Source organism: Condylostylus longicornis, unplaced genomic scaffold (assembly GCF_029603195.1).
Source record: "Condylostylus longicornis isolate FDR11 unplaced genomic scaffold, ASM2960319v2 ptg000031l, whole genome shotgun sequence".
Classification (NCBI taxonomy): Eukaryota; Metazoa; Arthropoda; class Insecta; order Diptera; family Dolichopodidae; genus Condylostylus; species Condylostylus longicornis.
Window position 1 is genome coordinate 1,687,353 of NW_026578000.1, and position 17,919 is coordinate 1,705,271.

At 29.4% G+C, this 17,919-nt stretch overlaps 1 protein-coding gene across 1 annotated transcript; it reads right to left on the reverse strand.

The window, feature by feature from the left end:
* Positions 1 to 9,583: 9,583 nt before the first annotated feature.
* LOC129608257 (lipase 1-like) lies at positions 9,584 to 16,975 on the reverse strand. The gene is made up of 7 exons (XM_055519648.1): positions 15,891 to 16,975; positions 13,548 to 13,641; positions 13,159 to 13,336; positions 10,960 to 11,171; positions 10,724 to 10,870; positions 10,491 to 10,649; positions 9,584 to 10,407 (listed from the first exon to the last, which is right to left on the reverse strand). Exons 1-7 carry the CDS (start codon positions 15,944 to 15,946, stop codon positions 10,024 to 10,026), a joined length of 1,230 nt encoding a protein of 409 aa, XP_055375623.1. The 5' UTR covers positions 15,947 to 16,975; the 3' UTR covers positions 9,584 to 10,023.
* Between the last annotated feature and the right edge of the window lie 944 nt (positions 16,976 to 17,919).

The following is a 17,919-nucleotide window of genomic DNA, read 5'->3' on the forward strand; positions in this document are numbered from 1 at the left end:
AGAGCAAAGCTCATATAAAGCTTTTGTCTAAAGGGCCAAAGCACATAGACAAGAGCCGGAGGACATGGCATGGCTGTGAGGTGCATCCAAATAAATCTACAGCATGCTAGGGCATCTACTAAGGCCTAGGGCTTGCATTTTGTTTAGTAAAAGGTTAACGCATTTTCCCATTCCAGATTACTGTTCTAAGGATCAAGTAGCTGCGTTGGTGAAGGTGAAGTCCGGGGCTGGACAGAGTTCATTGTGTGCTCATCCTACCTCCTGGGGGACTGTGTCCACCCGGACGAGCAACTAAAGGATCTAGTGGACTTTTGTGGAAGGAGGAACTTCCAACTTATAATAGGAAGTGATGCCAATGCCCACCACACCGTCTGAGGAAGCAGTAATATAAACAAAAGACGTGAGTGCCTACTTGAATTTATATATAGCAATAAATTAATGGTTATGAATGAGGGCAATAGGCTGACATTCACAAATGCAATTAGGGAAGAGGTCCTTGACTTCACCCTTTGCTCTTAGTTTATCGGCAGTAGGGTTAGTGGATGGCATGTCTCAAAGGAGACATCCATGCCCGATCATAGGGAGATTAGGTTTCATATCACGGTCTCCGGGGGCTTGGCAGAAGAAATGTATCGGGTACCGCAATCCACAGATTGGAGTCAATTCGAAACACTCCTCATGGATGGGATTGGATCCATTCCTGCTTCTGTCAAAACGGTGATCGATATCGAACTTGCCAGCGAGGCTCTGAGGGCGGCTATTACTAGTGCCTACCATAGGAGCTGCCGCGCTAAGCCGAGGCGGAGCAATAGGAAGTGCCCGTGGTGGAATGAATGATTGCTTCCCGTATAAATCTTTCAATCACTTTTTGCTTTCAATAGAAAAGAAGTAAGGCTGATTGGACAAAAAGACCTTGGGTGGTTGCTTGGTCGCTTAACCGCCTTCGCAATATAAATACGTCACTATAGCCACCCTCCATGCCTGAGCACGCCCCCCCCCCCCCCCCGCCCCACGCATAGCTGGTACAAAAATTTCCAACAGTGCTCTGGCGATATGTTGGAAACCCCTCTGCAAAAATGCAGGATATATCCCGTCATCACCTGGGCATTTGAAGGGCCTGAAAGGGAAAACCGCCCATCTAATCCTGCCCATCGTGAAGACCAGACGGGATCGTTTCCAGCCATCCCTCCTGGGCCAGGATGGCTGGAGGGATTCCGAAAAATCTCCGAGTCAGTAAAGTGCGTTGACACCATAAGCTCCAACGTCTGCTTTCCGTTCTCAGTCATGGAGCCATCAGGCCGTTCCATTAGGCCCAACCCGCTAGCAAAGTTTTTGGAAAGCACCCTGTGAAGGCGCGCACTGCTGGAGAGTGCACCAATGCCCTTGCAGAACACCCTCCACGAAATTCTCTTCGCTTTCCTAATTTCTTTATTGTTTCCTATACTGCTTCCTTGATATAGAGGGAACTTTTGACAACACCCCATATCATGTCATCTGTGAGTTGTTGCGCAAACGAGGTATTGATGCGACGACTAACAGATGGGCTAATCGTATGCTACAGGATAGGATTATTAAGTCCACCATAGCTAACAATATACTCTTCATCTCCGCTGCAAAAGGGTGTCCGCAGGGCGGGGTTCTTTCATCCCTCCTGTGGTCCATTGTAGTAGATGATCTAATCGCTGCTCTCAGGGGCTCCGGTGCACGTGTCTGAGGATACGCCGAGGATATGGCCTTCGTCGTACGGGGAAAATTTGAGAGCACTATTTCTGATCTTCTACAGCAAAATTTACGTGTTCTGGAGAGATGGTGCGAAGGCGTTGGGTTAAATATAAATCCAAGCAAGAGCACTTTGGTCGCCTTCAGCAGACGCAGAAGCAGGGACAGATTAACGAGCCCAATTCTGTTTGGTGAACGTATTAGTTACTCTAGGGAGGTGAAGTACATGGGGGTAACCCTGGATGATCGTCTCTCCGGAATACCCATATAGATAGAGTTATCGGGAGGGCTACGGCGGCTTTGTGGACGTGTAGGAGCTTCATCGGGGGGATCTGGGGAATCAGTCCCAGGATAGCACTGTGGCTATATACGGCCCTTGCTAGGCCCATCGTCAACTACGCGTCGATTGTATGGTGCCGTAAGGCTCAGCAGGCGGGTGTGCGGGCTAAGCTGGAAAAGCTACAGAGGCTGGCCTGCCTGGGAGTGACCGGGCCAATGCGGATGGCTTCTACTGCTGCATTGGAGGTGATGATCGGGTTTCCGCCACTGCACCTCCATATATTGAAGGAAGCTCGACTAGTGACTTACCGACTTCTCTCTGGCGAGGACAGGGCAGGGCTAAAGTTGGCCCACAGGACTCACAGAGACTTCATTGAGAACGATCCGATTCTAAGAATAACCATGTCGGATACCTGTCTGCCGCGGTACAACTTCGACCACAAGTACAGGGTTCTGTTTCCCGATCGATGGACGTGGGATCGGGGCGGTAAGGTACTTGAGTCGGGTTCGAGCGTGTGGTATGCGGACGGGTCCAAGATGGAGTCGGGTGTGGGTTCGGGTGTATACGGTGTCCGCCCGGACATGCGTATACATGTACGGTGTTCCAAGCCGAAATACATGCAATAGAGATCTGTCTGAGAATCAATTTAGAAAGGGGGTATAGAAACCGCACCATCTATGTGTTCTCAGACAGCAGGGCTGCACTGCTGGCGCTTCTTTCAGCTCAGGTTACATCCAAGCTGGTCTGGGGCTGGCTTGCTGCATTTATGGAATTGGTAACGGAGAACAGAGTCACGCTCATAGTGGCCATGCGACAACGAAATTGCCGATGAGCTGGCGCGGAGGAGATCTGGGGCTGACTTTGTGCAGCCGCTGCCTTTCTGCGGTCTGCTTTCTTCCGCCGTGAGGGCCAGGCTTGCCTGCCTGCTCGCGGCGGAATGCGGCAGTAACTGGCGGGACACGAAAGGGTGCCGTCATGCGAAGGTGTTTCTTTCGGCATGCTCCAGCGGATTCACCGCAGAGTTGCTGGGAATGAGCAGGAGCCGGATTCGCACTATTGCGAATTTCTTCACGGGACACTGCCCAGTGTCTTGGACATGGGTCCCTAATTGTTCGGGTCGCAATTGTCTTGGACATGGGTCCCTATTCATGGGTCGCAATTGTCTTGGACATGGGTCCCTAAGTGTTCGGGAACTGTTGTCCAACTTCCTTAGGGATATCTCCGGCTTTGTAGTTGGGACGGGGATATTATAGGCGGGAACGTGGGGAGGAGTCAAGAATGGCTGCGGTGGCTTGTGGGGGTTACTCCTGTTCCACTCGGTTCCCTTAAAATCTACAATCCACAATCTAGAAGTCCCTCGAGCCTAGTCTCTGAAGAAAAAGAGAACTGTACTCGGTATTTTGTATTTCCTGGCGAAGATCACCAGTTCCATCTTACGTGGATTTATTTTGAACCTGCAACCAACGGCCCAGTCAGAGACAATATCAAAGTTTCTCTGGATTTGTCCATTAAGAGTTTGAAGGCGCTTCTTAAAGACTGTCTCCTCAACATCTCTTCTATCCAAGAGATCGCTTTATGTAGATCGCAAATATTAGAGAATACAAGGTCGTATGCACGTTGTGCCGGGGAAATTTAAATTTAAGTTTTTCTGTATATATGCGTCCAACAGCTTTTCCAAGATTTTTAGTAGAAATGATATTAGACTGATCGGACAATATATTTAAGTAGTAAAATGAATTTAATTGATTTTTCTGACATATCCCTATATTATCAACATTTGTTCTTGATACATATATTAATAATATTTTATGGTTGTATTAAATACGGAAAGTAAAAGAAAAAGAACACATGAGCTTCGGTTAACGTTATTTTTAAAGTATATATGTATGATTTTTCTACATACATTGCACTAAATTCTTCTTTCATTTATATTTAAAAAACCAACAAAACCCGTAATATTATAAGAGAAAAAAAAATTCTTAAATCATCTCTTAACCTTATCTAGCAAGGTAATGTTCTTTTTTCATACATGTAGAAGAAAATGTATAAATTTATTTGTACTAGTTATTAGTTACACATCAGAGCATTTCTCTCTGTTGCTTTTCATAGCCCCCAAGAAAAATAAATATTTTTTATTCTCCTTTATTCAAAAACTGTTCTTATTTCGCAAAAAAAAAAGGGAGCAACAGAGTTTTATAAATTTTCTCTTCAGTTATTTGTGTAATTTTGTTTATATTAAAAGAAACGAAACAGAAAATAAGAAAAAGGACTTAAGACTGCCGTCATAGTTACTCTCTTATCGATTTTATATGTTCCATCTAATGCTACAAATTGCAGTCAACTTGGAGCTTACAAAAAAAAAAAATCATTTTATATTAAGTGCAAAAGTTTTTTGTTACTTTTATGAAAAACTAAAATTAGTCTAATAAAACTTTAAAAGTTCTAAGAATAATCGGGTATAATATGTATATGCAAAAAGTATTAAGCTAATCACAAATGTAAGTGTATGTGTTTTTAGGGCACAGTGTGAAGCTGGTATTTTTTTTATAATAGTTAATGAGCTCTTTATGTGTGAAGTGATTAGTTCTGTTTCTTAAGTCTCGAAGTTCTTCTCCATATTACAATTGCATGTGCACTAATATTTACCTATTAAGGATATTATAAGGATTACTATTTTATAATATTAAGGAGGCCGCCCCCAACTTGAACTTAATTAAATACGTAAAATATATCGTTGTTCTCGTATTTTCATACTATTGCCAACGTTTGTAACTATTCATTTCAATTCAAGTTTCAAACCTTTTCTCTTTTAACAATTTTCTCTCGTTAAGTTTAGAGAATTCTCTCTAATTTTATAAGAAATAAAATTCTTTTTATCTTTCACTATGAGTTTATAATATTTTGTTTATAGAATTAACACTAAATTTCAATTTCATAATACACTTATTTTAAATATTGAAAATTTAATTTGAAATAAAAAAAAATACCATAAAACGTCAGCTTAACTTAATATAAGGAATTCAGGTGAATAAAAGTTTGCACAGGTAAACAGCATTTTTTTCAACTTGTTTACTTAATTCAAATTCTTTTACAAAAAGAAAAAAAAACAAAGGGAAATAAAAAAAAATATAATAATTTGAAGTAAGACTTTAAACAGTTACACCAACAATATTCGAAAAACAGCAAAAGTTTTCGAAAAAAAACTTGTATACATACTTTAAATTAGAGAATGAATGAATGAAAAAGTGGGGTAATATGACCCCATCATTATGATTATGGTTATTAATATTAAAAGGAATAAGAAAGATTATCTGTGTAGCTACATCTTCTTAGAAAAATATAAACTTGCATATTTGAATGAGAATATTAAGGCAAAGAAATTTAATAAAATGAATTGATGAAACTGTGCAGAAGAAGTAAAAAAAAAATAAATGAATAGTGAAATTTTCCTTCCGAGTTAAAAACAACAAAAGAGAGCGGGGCGGGTAGGACGTGGAAAACGCATAACCAAATTGTTGTTCTGTTTTTTGCAGGATACAACAATAATAAAGATAAAGATAAGCATGAGAGAAAAAAAATATGTAAACAAAATGATTACTTTTACTTATAAAGTTTAATTTCTTTTTACTCATTCTTTCAGTTCATATGCTCCTTGCTCTGTGCTCACTATACTACATTTTGTTATTATTACTTTTTTAAAATTTTAGATATATGTAGTTATCTCATTCTATTGTTAATTTCATTTACAAAATATCAGAAGAACATGATAAAAATTAAATGAAGTTTTTTTTTCAGGAGAAAGTTTTGGAGGCTTATACACTAGAAATATACTGCTTATATATATATTGTATATGCAAGTTCCTTTCCAATAAAGCAAAACAAAAGAATTCAGGAACTTTGAAGGAAAGTTTTTTATTAATTTTATTACAAAAAAAAATTGTTTTTTTTTTTTTAATTTGTTTTCCTGAATATTATTACCTGTTTACTTATTCAACATTTTCTACAGTATTTTGTTAATACTAATGGTGTTGAGTACCTACATTTCCATTGAATTTTTTAAAGATTAAAGTTTTAATTATATAGGAAAAAGGGGAAAAGTTTTCTTACAATAATAATATTTTCACTAAATTTAATAATGAATATTAATAAAAGTTCAAGACTATGTAATACGAGGGTCACTATTTATATTTAAGGTCCTGGCAATACTAGTGCTGCCAGGTGCAATCTGATACTTCCATTGGAAAGTTTGACATTTTTTAGGACAACTTCACTCAGAACGTTTTGTCATTCGAGCGCGAATTGTTTTGTTTACAGTGACTTGAAAAATTCATCTCGGTCAAAAAATGGAATTGTCCCTTGAAAATTTTCGTGCGATGATTTTTTACGATTTTCGGCGCGGATTATCGAGACAAGAGTGTCTCGATCAACTTGTTTCGACTTTTGGTGATGAAGCACCATCAAAAACCACTGTAAATCGCTGGTACCAAGAGTTTGGTTTCGGACGCCGTTCGCTCCAGGATGAATTTCGTGAAGGTCGGCCAATTTCGGTCGTTTTGCCGGAAACCATAGATGCTGTGCGCGAAATGATAATGATGGACCGGCATGTGACATACTGTGAGATTGAGGCATCCTTGGGCATTAGTTCCACCAGCGTACATAAGATATTGCATGAACATCTTGCCGTGAAAAAGGTGTGTTGTCGATGGATCCCAAAAAATTTGACGATTGCTCAAAAGAAGGCTCGTGTCGATTGGAGCAAAGAAATGTTGAAAAAATTCAATCGCGGTGCGTCAAAAGACGTTTATAAGATAGTCACAGGTGATGAATCATGGATCTATGCATATGAGCCCGAAACGAAACAGCAATCGACCGTATGGGTGTTCCAAGACGAGCCAAATCCAACAAAAGTTGTTCGTGGAAGAAGCACATCGAAGCAAATGATCGCGTTTTTTTTTGGTATAACCGGTCATGTGGCCACAGTACCTGTAGTGGAACGTAGGACTGTCAATTCTGAATGGTACACCACCATCTGTTTGCCGAAAGTTTTCGAAGAAATAAGGAAAACAAACAAGCGCCGGCGAATCATTCTTCATCATGACAATGCAAGCTCTCACAAATCAGCTGAAACAATGGACTATTTGAGCACTCAAAATGTCGAATTGATGGGTCATCCGCCGTACAGTCCTGATTTAGCACCCAATGACTTCTTCTTATTCCCTCACATCAAAAAAAAAATGCGTGGACAACGATTTTCAACACCTGAAGAAGCAGTCGATGCGTTCAAAAACCATGTTTTGGAGGTGTCTCAATCGAAGTGGAAAAAGTGCTACGAAAATTGGTTTCAGCGCATGCAAAAGTGTATTGATCTTCATGGGGAATATTTTGAAAAACAATAAAACCATTTCCAATGATAAATGTTTGTTTTTTATTGCTAGACCCGAAATATAAATAGTGACCCTCGTAATAATAATATAATAACTTTGTAACTAGTAAGTTGATTGATTATATTCTACTTTAAAATTACTCTAAAAATAAATTATTAGTTTGTTGATTTTATTGGAATATGCGAATAAGTTTTGAAAAGTTTTAAAATTTACAGTGGAAAATTATTTTAGTTTATTATACAAAATATTTTGGCAGCCTTTCAAATAGGTTATATCAGCACTAGTCGAATAATTGTGAATTTAGCTAATTATTAGCTTAAACTTGACTAACCTATTTAGAAGCAGCATTTTTGGATTCTGATGTATCATACGAGTATATGTTGATGTTCTTCAATAGTACTCAAAATGCTTTGCCCTGTTTAGTAATCTTTGAAAATTCGTTATATACATATATGTATTGCATAGGTATTTTTCCAAATTTTTATTGAATACGTTACCGAAGCCTTGAATATATTTTGTAGTTCGTTTTATTACGGAGCGATACTCCTTTGATAATAATGTTGATCATTGTACTCAATTGCCAAATTGCCAGAAGTTTTGGTTTGAAATTGCGTACGTTTGATTTTAATGGAATATTGATTGTTAATTTATGTTTAGACATCTAATTGTAAATTTTTTGGATATCCTTGTTTTGAGCATTTTGTAGCCAAGAACATTTACTTTCTATATACATATATAATTTATATCATGTATTGCTACATACCTATACATAATTTATGTAATGTCGCGTGCGTCCTTTTAACGAAAAAACATAATTGATAGTTTTGCAAAACATAAACTTTAAAGGTACGTGTTACATTGTAAACAATATTTAGCTTGTAGACAATATAATATCAAAATTTACCACCAGATACTGATTTATTAAATTATAAATATTTTTTCTCAGAAATTGGCAATAAATATAATGTTAAACCAGTACCCATATTTTTAAATATGTATTATATAAAAAATTAATTAATAAGGGAGTTGTTTATTAAGGCGCTTCCACATAACAGAATAAACAATTTAAATAATTTCATTAAACTTAAATATTGAAAAAATTTTATTTTTTAAAAACAAATCACAATATTTTTCTTTTTCATACATGTATGTACCTACATATATCAACTTATAAATCTATATACATATACATATATAATTTCATGTACATTTTTACATAAATATAAATAAAAAAGCATAAAACTTATTTATTTAAAACACTTAAAAATTCTAATTATAATGTCAACCATTTGAGTTAGTATTTTTATTTTAAAGTTTTATGGCCGTTTCCCAGTATGCCAAAGATTTTATGATCATATTAAATACGTCATTCACTTGATTTTGTAAAACGATTAAGCAATTTTTTCAATTGAAATTTAAAAATATTATGTCAATAAAATGTAAAATTTAAAATTTCAAAATTAAAATTGTTTCTTCATTATTCATTTTGCCACAATATATAAAAATCATTTAATAAATAATAATTGTTGTGTTGCGTTGGCAACGTATATTGAATATTATGACGTGTACGTCATGTCGCGTACAAATTCATGACTTACGTTAATTGTACAAATTACTAGTATTATTATATACTGTGAAACTGCCTATGTGTTGGTATGTATATATATAGGATATGCTTTTAAAAACATTAAAGCTATAAAATTTTTGCAATTTTCGAAAGATTCGTAAAATACATAATATACATTATATATATATAAAAACAAAAAATGAGAAAAAAATTAATTTAATATAATAAATAACAATTATTAATATTTTTTCATTTTTCAAATATTTCTAAATTCTAATATTCACAGAATTTTATATTTTAATTAAATCTAATAATCTCATACAAAATTCATTACAATTTGTGTTATATAACTAAAATCTATATAATCTACTATATATGTATAACAATAATTATAATAATCTATAAAAAAAAAATATATTTTATATATATAATCACATTTATTTCCGAAATTTAGAATTAAATTCTTTTTATAATTTCAAACTATTTATTAAACCTCAATGAGGATAATTAATTTTTGTTTATAACACAAATGCATTGTATTATGGGTCTGTATTTGTAAATTCTATGTTTCAAATCATTATCAACATTTAAATATCATAATTATATTTAACACAGTTATACATACATTTTTATATTTGAAATATTTTATAAAAATGTTTAAATTTGTTGTGTTTTTGATTGTTATATTTTAACAATAAAATTTTAGTATTACAATATTGAAACCCTTGATTTTACATCATAGTTTAATTAAAGTTTTCATCTTAAATTTTAAGGTTAAATGACACAATATTGCTACAGTGACATAAAAGTAAATTTATTATTGTAATACCTAATAATTAACTATATATATAATATTTTAATATTAAATTAAAATTTTCTTGTACCCTAAGATAAAATTCTCCATTTTAGGTTCAAATATAATAATATTTTCTAGATTTTCTTGTCTAAAATCTGAATTGAAAGTTTCATTACCTAATTTTAATAATTAGGTTTATGATATTTATTGTGTATCCATGTAAATACTTTTATCCTCAGTTTCAACATATGTTAAATTTTTTGCTTTTTTTTTTCTTTTAACATTCTGAATGCTTTAAGAATTCTATAACTTTTTCATAAACTAAAGATTTAACATTTGTTGCCCAAAGAAAATCTAAATGATTAAATTTTGAATGTGATACTAAATGTTTCCCTTTTGTATTATTTAATTTTTCATAAAGTATTTCAACATCATGTACATGTGCTAACCAATCATTTTCTGAATAATGAAAATATACTGGAGCTGTTATTTTATCTAAATTATAATTTGGTGGTTTTATTGAACCATATTTTTTCCAATTTGTATACATTCCATAATCATATTGACGAAATGTACTTGAACGTTTTATTTGCCCAAAATGAATTGCTTGTTTAACAGAACAGCCAGCTGGTACATGACCAATAATTGCTGGAAGCATTTTCTAAAATTTAAATAAAATCTCTGATAAAAGCATGTATATAATTGCAAAAAAAAAAATTGAAATTTTATTTAAAATTTACTTACAGTATTCCATTCTTCATGATTAAATCCAGCTATTAAAAATATTAAATTTGAGCAAAGTGAATGGGTAATAGCAACATCTTGACATAAATATAATCCAGTCTGAACCACATACTCGTGATGTGGTAATAATTGTTTAATTCCAAGAATTTTGGCAGCGGTCTAAAAGGATTTTGTTTTTTTTTTTTTAATTTAATATTATTTTTATATTAATTTTTCGTTTTTGTAATACTTACATCTAATGTACCTAATATATTAACTAAAGCTATAAGAGGACTTCTGACTTTATTTAAATAAGCTATTGGAGCTAAAGCTTGCATAGATAAAATTTTATTATTATATTCAGGTCTTTCTGATCCCATTACCCAAAAAATTGTTGTTCCCTAAAAATGAAAATAAAATTTAATTGATAAAATTTTAATAATTTATATATAATTAAACTATGTATGTGCGCCCCAACTGGATAACTTACTTGAGAATGTCCAATGTAATGAATTTTTTCATAATTTGTTACATTTAATATGTAATCGATTGTTGCTGGTAAATCATAAATTCCAATTTCATGCCATGAAAAATCCCAAAATTCTTTACTTGATACATTTAAATGTTTGTGATTCTTGGAATAGCGATTACCACGTGAATTTCCCATCCATACATCATATCCTAAGTCATAAAGAATGTAACCTGTAATATAAAATGGAAAATTTTGTTAAATTTATAATTATTTTAGAATTATTTTATAAATTTTCATAAGAAATTTAATGAAAAACTCAATACAGAGCATCAAGCATTCTTCTTAAGAACATTGAACAGCAGTGTGCTTTAAGACAATTTGTGAATGGAACTGTGTTTTGTATGAAATTTTTATTATACAAGAATAAAAACTAACCTACAAATTTAAACATAATAATGAAGAATTTGAAATTTATTTTGTATGCATAAAATATATTGAGCCATCTGCCGGAATAAAATGTATATATAAATTAATAGTTTTAGCATACATGTCGTTTATATCGGCAATTAGTTGTTCCGTTTATACATTCAAATCATAAAAATTAAGTGTTCCTCAACAAAAATTGGTTTCAAATCAAAAACTTTAAAATCATTGCACGTCCCTTGGTTTTTGCAAAAAAAAACAAAACTTCCGTATTAGCCAAGTTTACTAAACATAAATTTTATGATAACCTTCAATTAATTACCTAAACAAATTTTCTTCCCCAAAAAAAAAAAAAAAAAAAAAAAATAAAATATTAATTTTATTCACAAATGGGACCGTTATCATTTATAAGACCTTTGTGACATTTTCAGAATTGGTTCAATTACGAATTACGACAACGCTGTCCTTTGAAATTTTTTTCTCTACATTCTTTCGTTTTGTTTTTTGCAATTCATTATTTTTTTTTAACTTTTTACTTACATTTAAATATTTTATTTAAATCAATTAAACTAATGAGTAATTAATTTTTTTTTGTTTTCTATTACGTTTTTTATATTTTTGTTATTAATTTTGATAAGAGTATAATTCTAGTTGATAACCCCTATCTATGTGCAGTAGTAATTGAGCACAGATTTGAGTTATTTTCAATTTATTTAGAATCGATAAAGATTTTTTTGTATAATTGAATACTATTGTTAAATGAAATTTTATTTAAGTATTACCGCCTATTTATAATAGAATGATTTGACCACCATAATAAACTCTAATCTAATGCGAGTATTAAAACAAAAAGTGATTGTTTGCTTTGTATTAGTAAATTTTTGACGTATTAAGGAGCTGTCAATCATTAACAAAGTTTTTTTTTTTTTTATTACGATTTATGGCGTTTTTTAACTGATATGAAAATAATCAGAACTAGGTCAATATAATTTCGAAATATTTTTAAATTAATTTGCAATTTAAATTAATTGAAAAATATGAAAAAAAAAAATTTGGGATTTGATAATAGTTAACTTTTATTAAAATAATCAACTTATAGTAAAATTTTGGAAAAAAAAATTTTTAAATGTTTGAAAAGATTAGAAACTAATGCCCTTGGAGGATAGTTATATTGTATGTACTCGTAAAATATGTTTGTTTCAAATAAAAATAAATTGTTTTTAAATAATTATCTAATAATGAACAACGTATAATACTTTAATTATAATTATTTTTATAATGGGGGGTATTGAAAATATTGAAGGTTATATTAGTTGAGTATAGAAGATTTTAGTTATCAATTATAAAATTTAATCTCGAAATTTAAATAATAAAAATTATTTTTATATATACATGTATATATAAATATGCGTAATATAATAAACAACAACAAAAAACTATAAATTTTGATAAGAATTTATTTGAAACGTAAAAAAAAAAATTAAATTTTATTACTTGCAATTTTAAAAACTATACTTATAAAACAATTAAATTATAAAAATTAGAACTGCGTTCTTATTAAAATATATGATTTTTAAATAATTGACCGATATAAATTATATTAATTTATACAATGATTATGATTTTGCACGAATATTTAAAAATTATAAATATTGGGAAAATTAAGTGAGTTTTTTAAAAACAAATTGATTGTATGCCATGAACGCATTTATAACAGTATTTATAATTATATATATGATTATTAAAATTGTTATACTTAAAATTAATATTATATAATTCATAATATTTATATACCTAATGATGCTGTTGGACCCATTAGAACCCATGCTGCTGATGTATCTAAAATTCCATGTTGTAATAAAACTGGTTGACCATTTGGTCTTGGTATACGATGTAATTCTAATATATAACCATCTTCAGTAACAACATTATGAATTTCAGCTGGATATCCATATTTTTTAACTAAATTTGGCTAAAATTTAATAAAATTAAAAATTTGAATTAATTTTATTTATAATATTTCGATAATATAAATATATGTATATAATGTAATTTATTAATTAATTGGAAATTATATTTTTTATATATACACACAAACATGCAATTATTTAAGGCGACACATTTAAAATTTTGACATATAAATGAAATATTTATAAAAAGAAAAAATATTATTATATACTTACAACTGAGGACTGAGCATCTTCATGGATACTAGGATCAACTGGTTTTGGTGGATCATTTTGTGTTAATTGTTTTAAACCGAATGGTGAAAAATTCCTATAGAATTGAAAAAAATTTTTATAATAACAAAAAATTAAAATTAATTAGTTGTAAAAATTTAAGAAGAAATTTCTTAACATATGAAAAAAATTTCAAGAAATTTTATTTATTGTACATGTAGTTTTGCAAATACATTGAACACAATCTGTTACACACCATTTCATATCAATGTCCTTACAATCAATAATTAAGATTTGCTTGAATTCAATTGATTTTTTTTTTTAAATCTAATAATAAGCACAAAATATTTAAAAGTTATTTGAACAAATTTCCATAATTATATATGATTTTGGCGGTAAATTTAAAATTTAATTAACATGAATAAAATTAATTCGATTCTCAAAAGTTTTTTGTATTAAATATCTAAGTGAAGCTTGGAAAAGATTCCATTTTAATAAATTACCATAATAATATTATTATGTATGCATATACTTTAAATTTTTCTTTTTAATATTGATACTTTGTAATATTATACAAATCAAGTATAAATATATCGACATACGCACACTACCAAAGAAAAGATCAGATGACTTAATCATTAATCATTTTATATTTTTGACATATGATCAAAATATCTTTTTGCTTTTTATATTATTTTTCATTTAAATGTATGAATCTTATTTAATCTATGTATATAATCGATTATTAATTTTAAAGGAATAAATAAATATATATGTATAGGTATATATATTTACATGTTGTTATATTGTACATACTTATTATAAATGCGATTTATTTTTATATTTGATCTTGTTTTTATTTTTATTCATTTATAATAAGAATGGTGTTTTCTTTCTCTTATATAGTATATTTACTTTTCATTCAGTTTTTTTTTTTATAAAATAATTCTTTGAACTTTGTGTTGAATATAAAATGCAAATATTCATTATATACATTAATATAGCAATTAATTAAATTTATCATACTTTAATTATAAGAATTATTATTATCGTTGTTAGATCGTATCTTTTCGAATAATTTGAAAATTTAATTATGTACGATATTAATGTAGTGTTAAAATTTCCGTTTCGAGAAAGGTACGGGCTTCAAACTCAATATGTTATTTGATTGTTTATTTTATGTGCTTTCTGAATACCAGCTGTTTAAATTTTAATTTAAGTCCTCAGTTGTTGTATATCTTTTTTAATCACCCTGTATACGTCATAAATTCCTGTTTTTTAAATTTGTCCAAAATCAATTCTGTTTAACCATATTGCGTATATATAATTTATAGTGCTATACAAAAGGCACTTTTTATAGTTATACAACAAGCTAGTATTTTTTTAAAGGCGTCAGAAACTTAATTAGAAAACAGCGTCATTCGAAGAAAGTAGTTCAAAATTGTCTTTTGTATTTCGCTACAAACCTACATTCACAGTGGCTTGCTTAACTCAATTGAACTCAAACAGTTTTAAATTCATTTTAATTTCAATAAAAATTATTATATTAAAGAATATACACACAATTTGCGCCAGTCACATTAAAATGCAAAATTTTTAACAATAACAGTTCTTTAATATTATAGTGTAAATAATCACTATACCGAAAAAAAATTTTGCAAATTTCGTGAAAGTAAAAATTTTGCAAATTTCGTGAAAGTAAAAATTTTAAAATTCCAATTATAAACCTATTTAAACTAATTTATTTATACTATTACCTATACATGTTATCTATTAATTACCTGTCGCAAGTGCATTCATAATTTTTAAAAAACTTCATAATAAAATAACTAAAATATTAGAAAAACAAAAACAAATATAAAAAAAAAAGTGAAATCATTGAAATAAATGCGAGTTCATTTAAGAGCGATTCTAAAAATATTACAAAAATAAAAAAGAAAAACGTGAACGACATTTGATATGAAAAATATGATCTTGATATTTTTATTACACAGCCAAAAATATAAACTCTACAAGTCTACACTCATTCTACACTCGTACCGTTTTTTTTTTTGTCATACGTTTTGTTTACGTATGCGCTCTCTCTAATAATTAATAAAATACCCAAATGAGTTGCATAGCAAATATAAAATCAAAACAAGAAAAACGTGAATCAAAAAATAACAAAAACAAAAAAAAACAAGTGCAATATTTACTGTTACTAATATAAAAACAAGAAAAATAAAAACAGAAATAAAAAAATACAAATTTTACGTCATTTTCATTTCAATTTTTCATTTTATTATTGTTTTTATTTTTTGTTTTTGTAATTGTAGATTATCGTATCATTACATTAAATACACTTACATATGATAAGAAAATGAAAAGCTAAAATTCCTTAATGAACCCCTCAGAACAAACATTATGTTTTCTGTTTTTGACAGCAGAGTTCTGCTCCCCCAAATTTTATTTTTTATAATAAAAAAAAAAATACACTGGTAAAAAATTTAATTTTATTGTTGTAAATGTTTTTATTGTTGTTATTGTTGTTGTTGCTGTAAGTATTCTGTGATGTTTTGTTATTGTAAAGCGACAATGTGATTAAAATCCGGGTTGAACAATTTTTCAATTTATTATTTTTTTATTTTTTTATATTTGTTTTTTTTTTTTTACTTATATTAAATTCACTTTATTATTATTATTATTATTAATATTATAAAAAAAAAATATTTATTATGATTATGAATTTATTCTGTACTCTATTTTTTTTGTTATGTATGTATGTATTTGTGTATGCACATATAAATATATAATTGAATCATACACGTTTATTTAGTAAAAACGACCTTCAAATACTATTTGTATATTTTAATGTTGCCATATACAATGTATAAATTAAACATTTGAAAATTCTACTTATGTTTTTTGATTATATACAATATATTGGTATGTATGTTTGTAGATATGTTCAAGAATAAAAGTGTAAACTATACAAAGAATGCGTTATGAATAAATTTAAAATTTTTAATTTTTTTTTCAACGCTTAGTACAAAAATTGCAATACGATTTAAATTTTGTATTCAATTTTTAAAAGGTATGTGATGTTTTATGTTTTTTTCTTCTCTCTTTTCAATTTATTTTTTATTTTTTAAGTATTTTATTTTATTATTTTGCTTAGTTGTTGGTTTTTTTTGTTATGTTTTTTTGTAAAACGATTTTTTTATTATTATTTTGCTTTGTGTGATATTGAGCGCGACGCGTAACGTCTTTCTAATTCAACGGTAAATTGTATTATGGTACTAAAAATATGAATTTTTTAAATTTTCTAGTTAGTTTTTTTTTTATTTCCCTTGTTTTGTTTGATAATGGTGATTTGTTAGTGATTAGAAATTTATTTTCGCGATTTTTCTTTTTTTTATTTTCGCTTAATATATTCAGAATTTCTTCATATTCTACTTCATTGAAGCGTAAAGGGTTGACTAAAATTGATTAAGCATAATTTTTTTCAATTTTTTTGTTATTTTGTTTTTTTTTTTTCTGTTCTGTGTTATTCTCTTTTAAATTTTGTGTTTCTTTTCTTTTGCACTTTTATTGTTTTGTTTTTTGTTATTAATTCAATTGATTGTTTTTTTTTTGTATATTCTTCAGTGTTTTTCGCTTTTTTTTTTATTATTTTATTTTGTGTTTTGGTATAATTTTTCTTTTTTTACGAAATTCATCATTTTTTCAAAAAGTAATAAAGAAAAAACTGATATTAGTAATAAAAAATAAATGAGAAATAAAAACAAAAGAATCACTTATTATAGTAAATAAAATATTGAATTTATTTTGCATTCTTCTATAGCCTATACTCTCTATATGAATGCGAATTAATGGTGCCCGAAAAGACAGAGCTGGATTCCGTACCACTTTTGTATTCATTAATTAATTACTTATCGTCGTGCGATAATAAAAATCAAAAATCCGAACTAATTATACACTTCGACTCTTGAAGATTGTTCAGACGAAAGAGAAATGGGCTGACAAACACAAACATGACTGAAAAGAATGCAGAATTCTATTTAGACTTTTAAGTGATGAGCCGCATTATTTTATTAGATGATGGTTTTCTCCAAGTTTTTTTTCAAATTTGAAAAATCTTTATAAAATTTCGAGGCAACGCAAGTTTTTTGCATTATCAATTTCTTAAAAATGTTCCGGAAGAAAACCTGTAAAACTCTTGAAGAATTTTTCGCCGGTATTGAGCTTTTATTGAACATTTAAAAATATTTAAAAATTTTAATATTTTGTCCGTCCCTTTTAAAAAATTCTATTAATTTTTTTACTTTTGATAAGAGTTACGATTTGTTTTTCATTGTTCTTTTTACTCCAATTATTTATTTTAATTTTTTTTCTT

Excerpts from the sequence above, each read along its gene's own strand:
- LOC129608257 (XM_055519648.1), bottom strand. The coding sequence starts at position 15,946 with ATGTTTGTTCTGAGGGGTTCATTAAGGAATTTTAGCTTTTCATTTTCT. Across the intron at positions 11,172-13,158 it reads GGGTCCAACAGCATCATTAG|GTTACATTCTTTATGACTTA; the intron begins GTATATAAATAT and ends TTTATATTACAG. Across the intron at positions 10,408-10,490 it reads ATCATGAAGAATGGAATACT|AAAATGCTTCCAGCAATTAT; the intron begins GTAAGTAAATTT and ends TTTAAATTTTAG.